At 35.0% G+C, this 18,180-nt stretch overlaps 2 protein-coding genes across 3 annotated transcripts; one reads left to right on the forward strand and one right to left on the reverse strand.

Annotated features, from left to right (window-relative positions):
- Positions 1–1,930: 1,930 nt before the first annotated feature.
- Positions 1,931–5,292, forward strand: LOC149905778 (cytochrome P450 18a1-like). Its single transcript, XM_090105229.1, has 6 exons — positions 1,931–2,487; positions 2,904–3,025; positions 3,115–3,339; positions 3,422–3,626; positions 3,723–3,987; positions 4,069–5,292. The coding sequence occupies exons 1-6, from the start codon at positions 2,103–2,105 to the stop codon at positions 4,493–4,495; spliced, it is 1,629 nt and encodes a 542-aa protein (XP_089961355.1). The 5' UTR covers positions 1,931–2,102; the 3' UTR covers positions 4,496–5,292.
- Positions 5,293–5,642: 350 nt separating this feature from the next.
- phtm (cytochrome P450 enzyme phantom) lies at positions 5,643–12,612 on the reverse strand. 2 transcript variants are annotated; one of them, XM_090105111.1, is made up of 9 exons: positions 12,528–12,612; positions 11,820–11,914; positions 10,658–10,978; positions 10,438–10,583; positions 9,719–9,918; positions 8,827–9,277; positions 8,527–8,673; positions 7,257–7,431; positions 5,643–5,869 (listed from the first exon to the last, which is right to left on the reverse strand). In XM_090105111.1, the coding sequence occupies exons 3-9, from the start codon at positions 10,974–10,976 to the stop codon at positions 5,688–5,690; spliced, it is 1,620 nt and encodes a 539-aa protein (XP_089961237.1). In that variant the 5' UTR covers positions 10,977–10,978; positions 11,820–11,914; positions 12,528–12,612; the 3' UTR covers positions 5,643–5,687. The 2 variants fall into 2 exon arrangements, with proteins under 2 accessions (XP_089961237.1, XP_089961236.1); XM_090105110.1 differs by lacking the exon at positions 12,528–12,612 and having other exon boundaries at positions 11,820–12,112.
- Positions 12,613–18,180: the final 5,568 nt, after the last annotated feature.

The following is an 18,180-nucleotide window of genomic DNA, read 5'->3' on the forward strand; positions in this document are numbered from 1 at the left end:
TTGTTTGTAGAAGCAAAGAAAATCCAAATTCAGTGCAGATTTTTTTAACTTTATTTATTCGACTCCATTTGTATATCGTAGTTTCATCATTGTTTCACATTTATTTTTAAATTAACAAACGTGACACAGAAGCAGGATATTTTTCAGATAAAACAATTGAACATCGTGAAGAATCAAATGAATTACATCTCTCTGTGTGTTTGTATTTAGTATTTATTTTGGTTAACAAGCAAACGGTTACACATTCCCAGCTCGGCCCGTATTATAATATCAAGACACAAGACACAAGCATTGCAACAAAAGACCCAATGTGACGGTCATTGATCTTTTGGCCGAGTGCTCGTTGCACTCGTTGGTGAACTTAATCTAACGTTGTCTAAAATCTCGGACACAACGTAGGTCTACACAGCGATCTTATCGTGCAATTGCGTTTTACTTATTATCAATTACACACTTGTAGAACAGCAAATAGATAAAACGCCGTAATTGATAGGCAAATATTAATTAGTACCAAATTAGGTCTCTCACAGAATTGCACGGCGTGTACCTACATTGTGCGTAGTCATGTTTTCAAATCAATATTTGAGAAAATATCGCGAGAGACATTGCTAATAAAAACCATAATTTATAAACTTAACTATACTTTAACACTTCTTATAACTTCACTTACTAATAAATTTTCGTTTAATTGCTATTTTTTATTGAAGATTGTTCTATAAATTAAGATATAATAATTAGGAAATTTAAGTGTGAAAGATGCACCTAACTATTATTGATACAATTTCCCTTTGTAATTTATGCAAATACTGCATAAGTTTAGCAAGAAAATGAATTCTTAGTTTAATAATAATAAGAACATGTAATTTTGAAGCAAAAAAAAGACTCGGCAAATAATCAAGATTATTTTCTTCCATCTAAATTGTTAAGCAGCAGACAGTTAAAAAGTAGACACGTAGAATTCCTGACCAAATAAAAATATATTGGATTCCATTCTAACGTCTGTGAAGTCTTTCTTGGAATTAGAACAAAGGGTTTAGATTTATCTTTTTGTTATCAAAAATCTTAGTCCTAGAATGCTACCCAAACATTAAATTTAACAATCGTCTGTTTCACTTTTTATATCACGTCTGTTTTGTTTGAATAACTAACCAACCAATGTATGGGATTTATTTAGAAAATATATATTAAATATTTCATGATTAAATTAAAATTTCAAGAAACTATGTATCTAATAACTACCTAATAAAGTAAAAGCAACACGACTCGCAGCAGACACATTTTTTGACGTCGATCACAATTCAACATTTATCATCAAAATTAAAATAATACCAATTACATACAACCTTTGCCAAAAATACAAACAGTTATTTAATTATTAAGTTTATTTACTTACTTCTCACATTAAATGTTCACGTATCGAAACTATGCATATAATTTAGTCAATTTGGAAACGATATTCGAGTGTCGATCAGAGGTCGAAACTCGTAGAGCTCTGCCCAAGGCTCTCCGGCTTGAGTCGTCGACCCGCCTTTACCTTGCTTCGCGGCAACTTACGCAATTCGTTAATCTTATCATCTGCATGCACACCCGCTCGACCTCGCTGGCCTCTTGCACCCCTCGCTAAACACATCTCTTGCTCACAAATCAACACCAATAGTTTTGTTCTTATTATCTAATACCGCTTCACAGATGATACTGTTTATTACACGAGGTTTACAATACAAATTTATTGTTTGTTACCTTAATAGCTCTTAATCCTACACAATTAAAATGTACAAAAAACTTTTACTTTTCACAAAGTGGAAACTTGATATCTACGGGTGTAGTGGTGCTACGCCTCGTAGCAAGCCGGCGATCGATGGAAAAGCAGAGGAGAGAGGAGTGCCGGTGGGACGAACCTGCGCGCGCGCCACCCGCGCGTATTTATTCGCAAGGCCACGCCAGCGCCGCGCCAGTGCGCAAACGACGGTCGCACGCGGTATACGATTAGCGCTTACAGCGACGTACTACCGCGATAACTACGCGCACGAATTTTGTTCAGTTCAGTTCAGTTGACTGTTCATAAAAAATATTTCACACAAATAAAAACAAAGACATTCAAAATGATAACGATGTTTTCAAATTCAAAGTTATTATGGGGTTTGTGGCAAGTGTTGAATTATTGTTCTTCGCGGACGACTCTACCGTTGCTACTAGCAGTCGGCGTAGCATACCTGGTGATGCGGCTCATGAACGTTGTGCGTGAAATCCGTAAGCTGCCGCCGGGTCCGTGGGGGCCGCCTGTGGTGGGCTACCTGCCGTTCCTGGGCGTGCGACACAAGACATTCCTGGAGCTGGCTCGTTGCTACGGCGCCTTGTTCTCCGCCCGCCTCGGCAACCAGCTGACTGTTGTGTTAAGTGACTACAAACTGATTAGAGAAGCTTTCCGCCGTGAAGAATTTACAGGGCGCCCAAGCACGCCTCTGATGCATACATTGGATGGTCTCGGTAAGCAATTCAATATTTTTAACTGTATAATTTTAGTCGTTTTTTTAATTTAAAAGTTCTTGCTATAAATTTCAATACTTGAAATGTTTAACAAAAAACTATAAGATCTATTTAACATTAAAAGAAAAATTTAAGTTGAGTATTTATTTATCTACAACAAAAATATAACTTATGTTTTTTAACGTTCGTAATTGTTAGTTAGCAGTCAAATAATAACCTGAAATTTATTACATTATATAAATTTACCATTTAATAACATTTTATAGAATTCAATACATATTAGTTTAATTGTAAGAAAAGTAGTAGAGATAATAACGAAATCACATGTGCGCGGGGCGTCTCGTGCTCCGTAAGGCCTCCCGTATATACAAAGCACCGCCCACATGCATATACTTCAACCTCCTCCCTCTGTGCAGGAATCATTAACAGTGAGGGTCGCCTCTGGAAGAATCAACGTCGATTCTTACACGAAAAACTACGTGAATTCGGCATGACATATATGGGCAACGGCAAGAAAATTATGGAAGGCAGAATTAAGGTTCGTACTCTCTAAATGCCAATAATGTGTCGTTAAAAATTATTCAGATATAAAAAGAACAACGAGGCTAATATCAATTAAAATTTTAGACTGAAGTTCAAGAACTAATGGTGAATCTGCATTGCGCTGATGGCGCGCCTATTGATGCCAATCCTCTGTTCGCGCTAGGTGTTTCTAACGTGATTTGCGGCATTACCATGTCGGTCCGCTTCAGTAACGGTGACGCTCGATTCGCGAGACTTAATCATCTTATCGAGGAAGGCATGAGACTGTTTGGACAAATTCATTATGGAGAATACATACCACTATATAATGTAAATATAATTTTATATATTTTGAAGTTTAATACATAACAATATCTTATCCTTCCGGTACTAATTTGTAATGTGTTTCTAGTATTTGCCGGGAAAAGCCCAAGTTCAAGAGAAAGTGGCAAAAAATCGAGAAGAAATGTTTTCGTTTTATCAAACTTTGATTGACGAACACCGAGAGACGTTAGATATCAACAATGCGAGGGATCTCATTGATGTTTATCTTATTGAAATCGAAAAGGCTAAAACTGAAGGTCGTACTGGAGATTTATTCGATGGAAGAGACCAAGGTAAGATAAAGTACTTGAAAATAAAAGTACTTAATGTCATTTTATTATTTTAAAAGCTCAAGACTCGTTTTTTCTAAATTTCAACTTCTCTTACAGAATTGCAACTTAAACAAATACTTGGCGATCTTTTCTCCGCTGGAGTGGAAACAATAAAGTCATCACTGCTGTGGATGCTTGTGTTCATGTTACGCAACCCCGACGTGAAGAGACGTGTTCAGGAAGAACTCGACGCCGTCGTGGGCCGCGACCGCCTCCCTACTATTGAAGATATGCCTAGTCTCGTGTATACTGAAACGACTATCTTGGAAACACTGCGTATGTCGAGCATTGTCCCCTTAGCTACGACTCATTCACCTACTAAGTAAGTATAATACTATCTTCTGTAACGATGCATATCTTTAAATTAATATCGTATCTAACATTATTCTTTTTTATTTAACAGGGATGTCAATCTTAATGGCTACAGGATTCCTGCCGGTTCACAAGTAGTACCGCTCATCAACTGTGTCCACATGGACCCGAACCTCTGGGATGAACCTAACAAATTCAATCCGAGCAGATTCATCGATGACAATGGCAAGATTCGTCGACCTGAATACTTTATGCCATTCGGTGTGGGACGACGTATGTGCCTGGGTGACGTTCTCGCCCGGATGGAGATGTTCATGTTTTTCGCAAGCATGATGCACCAATTCGACGTTCAAATGGAATCCGGGGTCGCTCCGCCGTCGTTGGAGGGCACGGTGGGCGCTACGATCGCGCCGGAAGCTTTCCGCGTGAAGTTCGTGCCGCGCGCGCCAGCCGCGCCCGCCCCGCCCGTCGCCAGCGTGCCAGACCACCCGCACCTACGTCACGTCGGATCGCACTGAGCGCCCTGACGTATTGCCGCCACACACCCACCAGTATTCAAGATCACTCGTTTTAGAGCGCATCGATGATAAATATAATTAAGTTTAATAATAAGTGACGACTTCGCCTCGGCGATAGTCAGGCTGTGCATAAAGTGTTCAATTAAATAGTAAACCGAACTAATTTTAGATGTATGTACTAAAATTCCCATCGTTGAGATTATAAATGTTATTTTTGTGTCAACAGTATTATTTATAGATGTCCGATCTTAGAGATCGCCGCCAATCAAGCATTGAGTAAAATTGATAGGAAACAGGTTTATTGACATTTTAAGCTCTAGTTTCTTTATACCAAATTAATGTATAAATCTAGATCATTATTTATTAGTGCGAGTAGTGTCACTTGAGTGTTGAATGTTGAGTGTGATCTCATGTTAATTGTGTAATGAATGTGTTAGTTAGTATTTGATTAAGAAATTTACGTGTTCACTCATACTTTTCTAGTTTAAATGTACCTATCATGAGTAATATACGTAGTAACATTCCATGGTAGAGTAGAAACCAGCAACTAGTCTAAGAGCGGTAATATTGTCGCTATAAGTATAACTTTATGAAATAACTTAATGACATTTTGTATAGTTTTGTTTACAAGCTGTTAGCAACCAAGTTGCTTTACTGTCAATACATTACAAGCGTGAAGCGACCCATCATCCGCAGTAAATTACCATTGTTTACCCTCGCTTTGTAGATATTGCGTTATTTTTTAAAATGTTTACAGATTGATAATTTTATAAATAAACTTTAAAAATTCGTATATATTTTTCTCTTTGATTTATACATCCTTTACCTGTCAAATAATCACTATTCAAATAGTGGTTAAACACATTTTTGGTTTCAAAATGTTTAAGTCATATACAGCATTCATGGTATAAATACCATGTAATATCTAATTACCGAAGTGAAGACTGAACATTATCAAAAAGTTAATATCAAAACAGAACAATTGCAGTCCATTAAACAATAAACAAACAATAAAAAGCAAAAAACCTGTCGTATGACAAAGTAAAAGCTTTTACTTCTAACTACCTTCAATTTACAGAAGCATTAATTTTTTAAATATACATACGTAACTTTCATGTACAAAAAGGATTTTCAAGAATTAAACAAATCACATTTATCTATTATTTTATTAGATCCAAAAAGCTTTTGATGCCTACAAAAGCTCACATATATACATCGTTTTGGGCGGAGCTAGCGTCAGTCCAACTTTGCCCATAAGATCTTCTTCTGAAGGTGGTTCAGATGCGAGTCGTAGTCTCACGCAGCGAAGGAATCTTGTAATCAGACCAACTGACAACATTCTAGATAATTCATCCCCAGGGCACATTCGCTTACCTAAAAATATCCGCATTCATTAAGAAGTGTTCACATATTTTTGCTATGACTTGTGAACCGGTTTTGGTTAAAGCAGTGGTATTAAAATACAACCAGTGAAATTATTTTCAGTCGTTTCATTCTTTTTTTACGTCACTTGTGCAAACTCACTCGCTTGCCTTTCCGCCTAGTCATTGTTCCATATTAGTATCTTATATGTATCTACTTAATCCATACTAATATTATAAATGCGAAAGTAACTCTGTCTGTCTGTCTGTTACTCAATCATACCTTTACTACTGAACCAATTTGCACGAAATTTGGTATAGAGATACAGTAGCACCTCGTTAAGTCGAACCTCGATAAGTCAAAAACCTCCAAATCTCGAAAAAATGTCTTGTTCCCTTCCCTTCAAACCCGAAAACCTCTATTACTTGAAATTTTGTCCCTCTGTTAGTCGAAATAATCACCGAGTCCCTCCAAGCCATTTTGGTACATATTTTCACTCTATAACTCGAAAAATCAAATTTGACCTCTGTATCTCGAACATAGCAACGTTTTATTTTACAACCAGTACACTATTGTTTCTTAGAAAACATTTTAGAAATAATGTTTAATGTTTATTTAGGAGTATACGATAATTAATTTATGGCTCACGAAACACGTGTTTGCGTTAAGTATCTGATGACGAAATTATCGATTCAGTAGCTCAGAAAACCGATACTAGATAATGATTAAGATGACATAGAAGACGTGAATAGTACCTACATGCGCTCCATGGGTTTCCATCAAAGAGGCAAGAACCGTATTGAATACCTTACGAAATTTTATAAAGCAAACCAGTATCTTTGAAAAAGAAGAATTTTCTGCTCTTTATAGATTATAAAATGCTAGAGAACAACCAAATTATCTAAAGCAAAAAAAATACTGACTTTTTTAATGCTATATTTTTTATTTTAAAATGATTTGAAATAATATTGATATAAATAAAAACATGTTTGTGACCTCTGCAAGTTGAATTTTAATTTATTTTACCTCTGTAACTCAAAATTGATAAGAATAAACCTCAAACTCTTTATGTCGAATCAAAATCCGCCTAAGTCGAAATCCTCCATAAGTTGAAAACTCTTTAACTCGAATTTTTTGGCGTCTCCCTTGATATTCGACTTATAGAGGTGCTACTGTATTTTGATACCCGAGAAAGGACATAGGCTACTTTTTACCCCGGGACATAGGATAGGTTTTATCACGGAAATCCCACGGGAACGGGAACTATGCGAGTTTTTCTTTCTCTGCGCAGGCGAAGCCGCGGGTGGAAAGCTAGTATACAATTACTATTGGCTATGTATCTATGATAAAGGACAGATTAAAAAAAATTGCGACATGTATATTTCACATTATCTCTTACCAGTTTGGAACGGTATAAACTCTTGTGGTTTCAGTAGATTACCCTCATCATCTATAAATCGCCGAGGTCTAAATTCATTAGGATCCTCCCAAATATTAGGATCCGTGTGTATTGCCCATTGTAGAGGCACCACCATAGTTCCTTTTGGTATACGATAATTTGCCAAATAAGTATCCTGAAATTAAAATTACCTTAATAACTCCATAATAATCGCTCATACCAGCTATATCAGCTGTCATAAGCGACTTCTTTTCTATTGCCTGTATAAAAATGTATCTTAAATAACGAATATTGAAATAAAGGAGAAAACATTCATGAATAGACAGAAGGATAAAAATATTATTTGTCTAAAGTCTAATCTCAAAGGGCGTCGTAAGCTTTACCTTTTACGTAATCAAAATGCGCATATTGGTGAGAATGCCGAACCCGAGAACGGTATCTTATGTCTACTATCTTATGTATAAATTTTCCATCCCGATTTCTTCTTTTAAAATATCGTAGTTAAGCTTGTAATTTAGCATATTTATACACGAGTGTAAGAAAAAAAATGTATATATTTATCTATACTCGAAAACAAATAATAATATGTTTTACCTATTGAAAAACAATGTCTAGACATAGGAACAATTTATTCAATTTCGGAAGATCTTTGTTTGTTCGTCATTTTTTGTTAATTAGTTATTACAGTGACATCAGTACGTCCGCGTCGGATCGACTTGTAATAATAATTATAAAATTAAACGCTATCTATAAAAAAAGCAAATAACCATTAATGGTCATTGCGATTTTAGAAAAATAGTGGTCCTCAAATAGCCAACGTAGATGGAGCCATTATCAACTTTAGACTTCTAGTTGACAGATCAAATTGAGGGTACCACATGACATCTTTTTTTTTAATCTTCTTATATATAAAAATGAATCGCAAAATGTGTTGGTAAGCGCATAACTCGAGAACGGCTGAACCGATTTCGATAATTCTTTTTTTATTTTATTCCTTGAAGTACGAGGATGGTTCTTATGTAGAGAAAACGTAAATATTATGTACCACGGGCGAAGCCGGGGCGGACCGCTAGTTTTATATAAAATAATGTCGTGGAGCTGATAATATAATTTGCACGCCATTTATGGCTAATGTGTTGATTCGACCTATAATGTAATTTGTTATATCTGTACACACATTATGCAAATATAGAGATTTATTTATTTATTTATTATTTATCTCAATATGGTTATTTTAACTATAGACTTCATTAGCAAGGTCTGAACTTACTTGTGTGCATCCATGAGGTATTCCAACTGGTACAATAGAGCGAATTCTTTGAGTCTCACATATTGTTGCCATTAAATAAGGTAATTTTGAAATATCTATCTGAGAGTCATCAGGACATACAGACATAATTTCTTGGCGGACACGTTCCTAAAAGAAAAGGAAAAGTCATAAGCTTGGGACTTGGAAGTTTCCAGATTCGTTGCTTTATCTCCTACCGCAAATTAAAACAATGTCATATATCTGGATATTACTAAAAATTAGACCTCCATGATTCAAGTTTTTATTACAATTATTACCAACCTGTTCGTCTGGAAATATGGACATGTACAAAAAGTACCACGCAAGTGTCACTGACGTCGTATCAAGACCAGCTCCGAACATATCTGCTAAGAGATACATCAATTGTTCATCTTTCATATATTTGGCTGACTCTTCGTTAGATTCAAACCTTCGCTTTTGCTCTTTGAGGAAATTGTCCACAATACATTCATCTTCAGAAGCAATTAGAACATTTGGATCAAAGTAATGCTCTTCAGTGTTACTTGAATATTTACTGTATTTTATACATTTGATAAAGCCTTCGGGATGTTGGCCATAGAGATCGTCGTGTGCTGCGTATGCTGCCCCCTCAGGTGTTTCAATTCCAAGCATTTTGCGACGTCTTGCTACGATGCTCGCATAAAGTCTATGGGTTTGAGCTTGACCACGTACAAGAACTTCTATGGTCTTCTGAATGGATGGTTGAATAAAACTGAAAATTAATTTCAATTGATAAACTTATTACCTATTGACTGTTTTATTTAAAGTTGATAATTCTTATAAATTTATAAATAATAGAAAAAATTCGATCACGAGGCGGGACGATCGAACCCGCATCCTTTCGCGCCATTCCGGGGCGGATGCCTGACCAATTCAGCCACTCGTGACCCGCCAGAGCAATCGAATTTATTCTATGCTTTCAGTTTTATGTGTCAAAGGAACACACCGCGCGCCATCTATTGAGGTGATAAACAACCATCTCAACCAACACGAAACACTTTACAGTGAATACAATATTGTAACGATGGAACACGACCTTTTTTGTTGAAATTGAAATTTTTGGTTAAGGCATTCAAATGCTTTATAAATATAAATTTATAAAGAATAGAAAATATAAAATGATAATTCTTTTCATTTTGTTCGATAATCATACCGAAGAAATGGAAGAAAATTGACAGCACCGGCTACACCCATTTCATGACATCCTTCTTCTTGTATTTTTCTAAACCATTGCCAAGTAACATCGTTTGGTGGGAATTTGTATCCAAAAATAATATCATTAATAACGTTTCCAAGTGAATTTGTCACTATTTCTGCCAAATCAGTAGGGGTTCCTGAAGCTTCCTTCACGTTCTAAAATTTAAATTATCTCATTTATAATCTCATCAAAAATTATGTAAAAATATTCGAACCGGGCTCGACACAACGATTGTTGAACAACCTATTATAAAAACACATGTATAGTGTCTGAGTCGTTTTTATATATCTTTAGATTTGTTGTTGCCACCTAGAGGTCACTTTCTGGAATATTAATGTCATTTTTTGTTATCTTGAATCATATTATTTGCATGGGTCGCAGTATCGCCGAATAAGCTCTGAGATTTTAAATCTGTACAAGTTAATGCAAACTTAAAGCTTTCGTATTATATTGTCACATATATTTAACTTTATATTAATTATGAAATGTTACTAAATTTTAATATTAATCTTAAAAATATAGGATCATTTTCCAGACGACTTATATTTAAAAATTCTTATTTATATTATTTAGTTGATGTTATTTTCACTATTACTTTATAGGTATGTATTAACTATTAAGTGTTTTTTTCAATATTAAATATTCAGAAGATACAGATAAAATCATAAAATTACTTGTAATAACTCGTACACGCCTGAAGCGATCCTCTTCTCCAATTTATCACGAGACGTACTGTGTTTACTCATACCGAAACTCTTAAGCCAGGCCGTTATCGATTTACGCTGATCTTTCCACAGGGCTCCTTCAGCACAAATAATACCTTCGAAAGCAACCGACACCATTAATTTGAGCGTGACAAGACTAATAATCATGATTATCAGATCGAATACATACCATTTCCCTGCATAATGCCATGCGTCAAATACAACGGTGCGCGTCCAGAGAAACTATCTTTAGCAAAAGCTTCTCGTATTAACTTGTGGTCAGAAAGTACGACCGTGTATACACTCCCCATTCCAATTGAATATATTGGTCCATACTCCTTCGCTAGTTTCGTCAACGTTAGATGGGGGTTAAAACGATCAAAAAATGGTAAATAACCAACTACAGGGAGACCCCAGGGCCCTGGAGGTAAGTCCTTCCATTGCTTTATTTTCTTGCAAATCCAGAAGCCTAGGACGAAAGTAACCAGCCAAAGAAATATAAAATCCATTTCTGTAAATAATAAAAGAAGTTAAGTAAAATTAACTTGAACTGATTTATAATAATAAACTTGTTAGATATTTGAATATATAATCGTTTTGTATATTTGAAATAATTCTGCATATATAGGTACAACGGACATATTCAATAATCGTGTAATAACAGGTATGTTATACGAGAAAATTATGAAGCTAGCTGCACATTTTGAGCTTATAGACAGATGCTATCCATCAATTAACCGCCGACACTTGTGCGACCAAACGAACCGTAGTTGTGTCTGGAATTAATTAACAAAACTTCAAAAGGTAATACGAAAAACGTAGCTATACATTGAGGGTATATTACTATACTGGTAGTTGGGATATTGATTTTTTTATTACTTGGCCAAAATAACTAGCTTTCATATAATTAATATTTTGATACTTGATTTTATGAAAAGTTGGATAAAACTTATTGGAATCCATAAACAACGATTTTTTTAATTAGATACCATCAAGTAAAAATAAAAAATGGCCGTTATTTTGTCTGAAGCTTTTGACCTTTACTTATGATATTTCCCAAAAAAGCTCTCTGAGATCTGGATTTAAAACGATACTAACAATAATGTTTTCACACGGCATTGTATGTTATCGCTCTACAATAAGTTATCGTCTGCAAAATTATTTAATCTTTGTTATCTTAATGACATAAATGACCTTTGTAATATTTCTACGTTACGGTGCTACCAACATAAAAACATGCGCGTGAGTATGACGCATCTAGAGCTCTATAAATGACATGCCTATTTACGGTAAGCGCCAGTTAATTCCAGTGCAGTGATTGTAAATAGCTATAAATAAAGTGGGTTTCTTACCTTGTTGGCAAGCTGCAATCTATCTCGACAATATGATGTCACACTGCAATAAAGATTCGCTGGAATCTGACACGGGACGAAGCCAACGACATCTACTAAAAAAAATCTTTTAGACCACTGATCACGTGGCCCGGCGACAGTAAACTGACGGTATCACTCAATATAAAATGATAATACATTCGTTTAATAATACAGAACACCAAAATGGAGCACATACGACTACCTGGATGGGCATTTGAAATGGTAATCGTAAGGAGATACCTGAGCAATCCACGTCTTTTATTTTATTGCTTATAGTATATTTGCTAATCATATGTATAAAAATTACGCTTAAGTATGTAATAAAATAGAGCAAAGAAAATAACCACTTAATAAACAAACAAGATTTCATTTTATTAGTCATGAAATTCTTATAGTAATGCGTGTTGTGTATTTGTGGGTTATTTTACAATTAATGATAAAGTTATCATTTTAGTATTAAGTAGGAAATCATTATTTTTTATTAGTTATTGTTTCCTCTCTTTTTTCACACTCAACACTGATGAAAAACTTCTTTCAAGATCGTGATAGATCGTTACATGCGATTATTAGACCGATCGACATTAATTATTTACGACTAGATTTTTGTAACTTTTGATAGGTACATCAGTGATGATGATTTTGATACAACCACATACAACAGTGTGTCCTAAATCAAACTATACTTACAATTTATCTTGACGTATCTGATCACACTTCACCGTTCCACTGTTTTAGTTTTAATAGTAGGAAATATTTTAAAATTAAAACAAGTTTGGAAACGTCGGCATCAAGCAAGATTATTCTAATTATGAAGCTCTCATAATCATCGCTCGCGTTAAAAATATCCGTATTTCCATGTATACAACAATTTTTTTATACTTTGGGTTAAAATTATCCAGGCCTTAATTATCAAGGAAAAACCTTTGGTTTATAATTCAAATTAAGCAGTATTACTTTAAAGATTTTGTAGTTATCTGTCTCATCTATACATTCAATTAATAAGAATGTTCAGAAAAGTTTTACAATATTCTCGTGTTAATTTGGTCATCGGAAGCTCGAAAGAACAACGCTAGAAATATCTGGCCTCTCCTAAAAAATATCAAGTTGAGTTATGTAGACAAGCACGATGTTCCATTCTTTTGTTGTAGACACAAAAACTCTGACCTAAATAGTTCACTTTGAATACCTTAGCAACAGCGTCGACCCTAGCGCAAACCAAACAGTGGACTTTTTGCGAAGCAAGCATTTTCAAACATCTCGATCTTCTTTGTTTTAGAATCTTTTGACAGAGAAATAAATACTGAGCTGTCTTGTGAATTGTTTGGCATAAGATATTTTAGGGCCGATTTTTCAATCTCTGGTTAAAACTTCTCCGCCCAATAAAGTATTACACGATAATATTAAAATGTCACCTGTAAACTGTCAATTGCGGGCAATAAGAATACATTTTAAAATGGTAGTTTTATACGTTATTCGACGAATAAGTTAAGGCGTATTGTCCTTAAAAATGAAATAGATGTCTCTAAACAGTTTTTAGCTAGTTGGTTTATTGATAAAACAAATAGTTGGCGATATAATATTAAAAAATGATTGAATTTTTTTTCGTACTACATTTTTTTTGCTTAAGAATCAAATTTGTAATTTTAAATCAAAGTTCCATCCTGTGCACATCCGTGATCAAAAAACGACTCAACCGTGCCATAATGTACATTTTTTTTTAATTCTTACTCTTTAAAGTTTTTAACTTGAATTGTGTCAGCCACTATTTATTTATCGACCCTGTTGTAAATTTTTTTGTCAATTTCGCGTTCTATTAAAAAATGCTACATTATATTTGAGGTAGTTATAATTACATTACATACTTAGACAACAAGTTATGTAATGTATGAAGGTAATGAGGATAAATTTTCATAGAACACAGATGATTCCAGAATAATCTTTAAGTTTTCCTCCTTTGAATCCATTCATGTTTCTGATTCATATTCGTTTTATGCTCATCGCCGAGTTCCCATAAATAACTGCGGGTTCTTTTTTTCTTTTTTAACGTATAATCGTATGAGCTCATAGTAAAAGGATATAATAATCATACTCTATTATTACCAGATAAAAGCTATGAAAGTCTCTCCAGAAAATGGCTCTCCTTAGTTATCATTTTTGTTTTAAATATTGTTACATTTTTGATTACATTGTTAAAGGTGGGAAGCAGCATTCTTACAAACCCTGATAGGTGGCATTTGTTACTTTTGTATAGAGGATAGAAATGGGATAGAAGTTAAAAGCGTTGCCTTTTATTCTTATTATCTGATGTGATGTTCAAATATCTGCATTCACGTAATGAGTGTTTTAAATTTTAATATCGACTTCAACATATTCATCACATCGTAAACAATTCCGTTTGGAAGGCGAGTCGTAATAAGTTGTAGTTTATAGATGGGCTTGTTAGCTTGGTCAGCCTGAGACGGACAGCGAGGTCATGCAGTCACAGGCGCAGGCGACGTGAAGTGTGAAGGTCGGTCAGCGGCCGAGCTGCTGTTATCGGACCAATAATAGCGACCAACTCTTAGCAAGATTCCAAATAATGCTCATAAGCCTATCCACGTGCCGCAGCCGCCACGGATCATTATGTCAAACACATACAAATGTCAACGCACACAGATGCACACAACCAAACTCGTGGCGCATATGCGATAGAGAATGTAACTTCTTTGACCATGATACGATAAGTACTGTAAATGTAAAGCATTAAATTGAGCGATCGCTGACATTAAACAAGTTATAAAAGGCTACAATGTAATTAAAGATGTTAAAACTGTCCTTCATTAATTCCACGTAGATATAAATCAAAATGTTAGCCTGTTTTAAAAGCAATATTTAAGTTATTACACAGCATTTAGTCGTAAATAAAGTGTTAAAGTATTCAAACAAGATTTTCGAATATGGTTACATATTTAAATATTGAGAATTTAGTAGATCTAATGATTTAATACAAAATAAGGAACCTTATTTCATCATTGATGTAACGATAAAGAAGTCACAAACAAGAATTTTTGACTTTTTAGTTTCCATTCAATTCATTCTCTTGAAAAACTAAATGTAAAAGTAGGTACTTGTTACTGGACGTGCATGCACGGATATGCACAATTTATAATACTACATACTATGTAAAACTGCTTTAAATTGTGCAAGTAACTTAATAAATTTTCCCGATTACGCCACAGGACTAATAATAATAATAATAATACGGGCATTTCTCCGCAACTCGACGTCAAGCGCCTATTTTGCGTGAGAGAGGGAGGTGGGGGAAACCAGCTAAAATTGAAACCACCCGAGCTCCTCCATGAAGCCAAGCAGCTTGTGAGGGCTGCCAAAGGCTTCGGGGAGGGACCCGGGAGACCCCAGGTGTCTTGCCCTGTACTCCGCAACCCCCTTACATTCCATGATGACGTGGGCTGCCGTTTCCTCGGTCTCCATGCATGCTCTGCATAGCGGACTGTCTGTGATCCCTAGATTGAAGAGATGTTTGTTAAAGGGGCCGTGCCCTGTGAGGGTCCCTGTTATTACGCGTAGTTGCACTCTACGTAGGTTGAGAAGCCGACGTGCAAGTCTCGAGTCAATGTCCGGTAGGGCTTCTCTGGCTTGCTTGCAATCAGATCTGCATGACCATTCCGCTCTCTGAGCAGTGCTAGTGAGCTGGGTAATCATCATCCGGGTCCAGCTAGCAGGTAGCGGTATAATGGGAAAAGGTCCCATGACCGGTGTTTCAGATGCCCTTCTGGCTAGTATATCAGCAGCATCGTTACGCCACAGGACTAAAATACCTTTAAATCCTACACGTATCCCAAATGACATCATGAGTTCGAATGCGTTGATGAATCGAACAATTTCTCCTCAATCTTAAAATAGTTTCATATGCATTACTTAAAGTCTATAAATACAGCTTACGTCTAGGACTCACGACGGAGCTGTACTTGATGTGGTCCCTTTTTTTTCGTTATTCTCATTCAATTACTATCGTACAGTTATCCCATCGCCGGTGTTACTGACACAATGCAAGGCTAACTTGAGGTGCACGGCCCCACAAATATAAAGGGACCTTACGACTTTATCGGACGCGAAACAGGACAAACGCTTCGTCCATAATTAACTTTACGTACCACACAACAGATTTAAATTAAGCCAGTTCCCCGCTGACAAGGAGATGAATAGTCGTTTTGGAACCAAAATGTGTATTGTGTATGTTTTGACGAATGTTCGGTGACTAGATACTAGATAGAAACAATGAAGGTATATTCATTTTCTTTTATTTTTTATTTTTAATTCATTAAAGAATAAACTATTGTTATTAATTTTAGAATAAGTACTTATTTTAATCATACTTCAAAATATTTCATTTATTTAAAAAATAAACCTAGATTTCCTATATGCTTCACGGTTCGTTGGTTCACATTTTCGTAGTACGCATTTAGAATATTTCAAGCCACCGCATCGGCCTGCATCATAAATTATGTGACATTAAATTTCAGAAATTTGCATAAAAAATCACACTTTTAGAAAATCTATTATAAAATTTCTTTCCTTTATAAATTATTATAGTTTAAATGAGTATGAAAACATAATTCTATATTCCCCATTACCCCTCTTAATCGAACGTCGACTTAAAGTGCGGTCGTCTACTCGCCGTACGGGCCATTGAACGTCTTAGATTCTTTTATTTCCTTTTGAAAATTTTATGGTCTGGAATGCTTGAATCCTATGTACATTTCTTCCTTCTTTTATTTTTACTTTAGCGAAAAATGTAGTCGAAGACGGGTCAATGTATTCAAGGTTTTTACCCTCATACACTGCAGGTGTTGCACAATTTCGAGAATGTTCCTGGAATATCCAATGAACGCTGAAGTAATCAGCCTATTTATAGAACCTGCGGAGGAAAAAATATGTTCCTTGTAGAGTTTTCTAGGTTAACGTAGCCTGTATGTTAATGTGTAGAGTTTTCTACTCCATATATGTTGTAAAATTAAGTGACATTATTAATTTACATATTACCTACTTCCTACGAAGATAATATTTTATTAAAAACGTTAGTTCTAAACAAGCCGCATTGATACATTTATCGAGCCATGAAAATATTTAAAAATATACTCGACTCAGATTCTTCATTTTTGTTTTTCTTAATATCGACTTCAAACGAAAGCGTTCGTTTATTGTACTTTTAAAAAATTCGATACAAAGAATGACTCGACGAAAGTACAAAGCTATATACGTATAAAGTATTTTTTGTGTCGATACATATTATAGATAAGACACATCATCTCGTATTCAGTGGATATTTCATAAACAAGCAGCTGAGCAGCTTAGGGCAAAAACCGAATAGGTACATACCTATCGCGAATGACTAGCGGCTTCATATCTCACCCTACCGGTAAACTGCTGCGTGAGTAATTGTGCCGGACTTTTACTTTTCATATTATTTCTTAATACAAAATTAAAATATAAGGTTGCAATTGTTTGACATGCCGTCCCATAAATTAAGTACGTTCTTTCCCAACTTTCCGGTAGGTAAATTAAAAAAACCCAAATAACATAAGACATTGCTTATCTCAGAATTGGTACCAGTAAAACTCTACTTCAACTATTATTTAACCATACTCTAAAACAAGCTCAAATTAACATTACGTTTAAGCGTTGAAACTTTTGCATTATTCAGTGCAGTACCGGTTCATTGACCTGTGACTAGTGAAGGGATCAAGAGTGTATTTACAGGTAGTTTCCATGACAGTTTCAGATATGCAACAAAAAATATAGATTGCATCTTTAACATTCCATGGCATAAAAATGTGTAGGTATGCGTTTATGTACTGAATTATCATTATTGTACCATTAAATATTTTTAACTGTGTCAAAATATTATACCTAAAGACGATATGATGGTACGTTCTAAATTCTCTTAAAAAAATCTATTTAGCTATCTGAATGTAGAAGTGAACATCATGGACATACGAACAGATAAAAAAATACTATGGTCATACATATTATTATCTTGTTCTACCACCAGTTACCGTCAAAGATCTAAAAAAATATAGATACTTGTTAACACAACTTACCGGTAATTACAATTACAAAATAAATACATTTAAATAACTTCGTGTTTTTATTTCGAATAGCGATGTATAATTCAAAATAGTAGCTTACCTATACTGTAATGAGTTTCCTAACATTTCATATGCAACGATTATATTATAGAGATATCCAAATTTAGGTATCTTAATTAACGAGTCCACTCAGCTCATGGACCATGGTGGCAAATGGAATGCCCGAATTAGGGTCAAATCTCATGCGATGT

The sequence above is a fragment of the Colias eurytheme genome, chromosome 9 (assembly GCF_061535395.1).
Source record: "Colias eurytheme isolate Ceu_HAF_F1 chromosome 9, ilColEury1 Martin Lab GWU primary, whole genome shotgun sequence".
Lineage (NCBI taxonomy): Eukaryota > Metazoa > Arthropoda > Insecta > Lepidoptera > Pieridae > Colias > Colias eurytheme.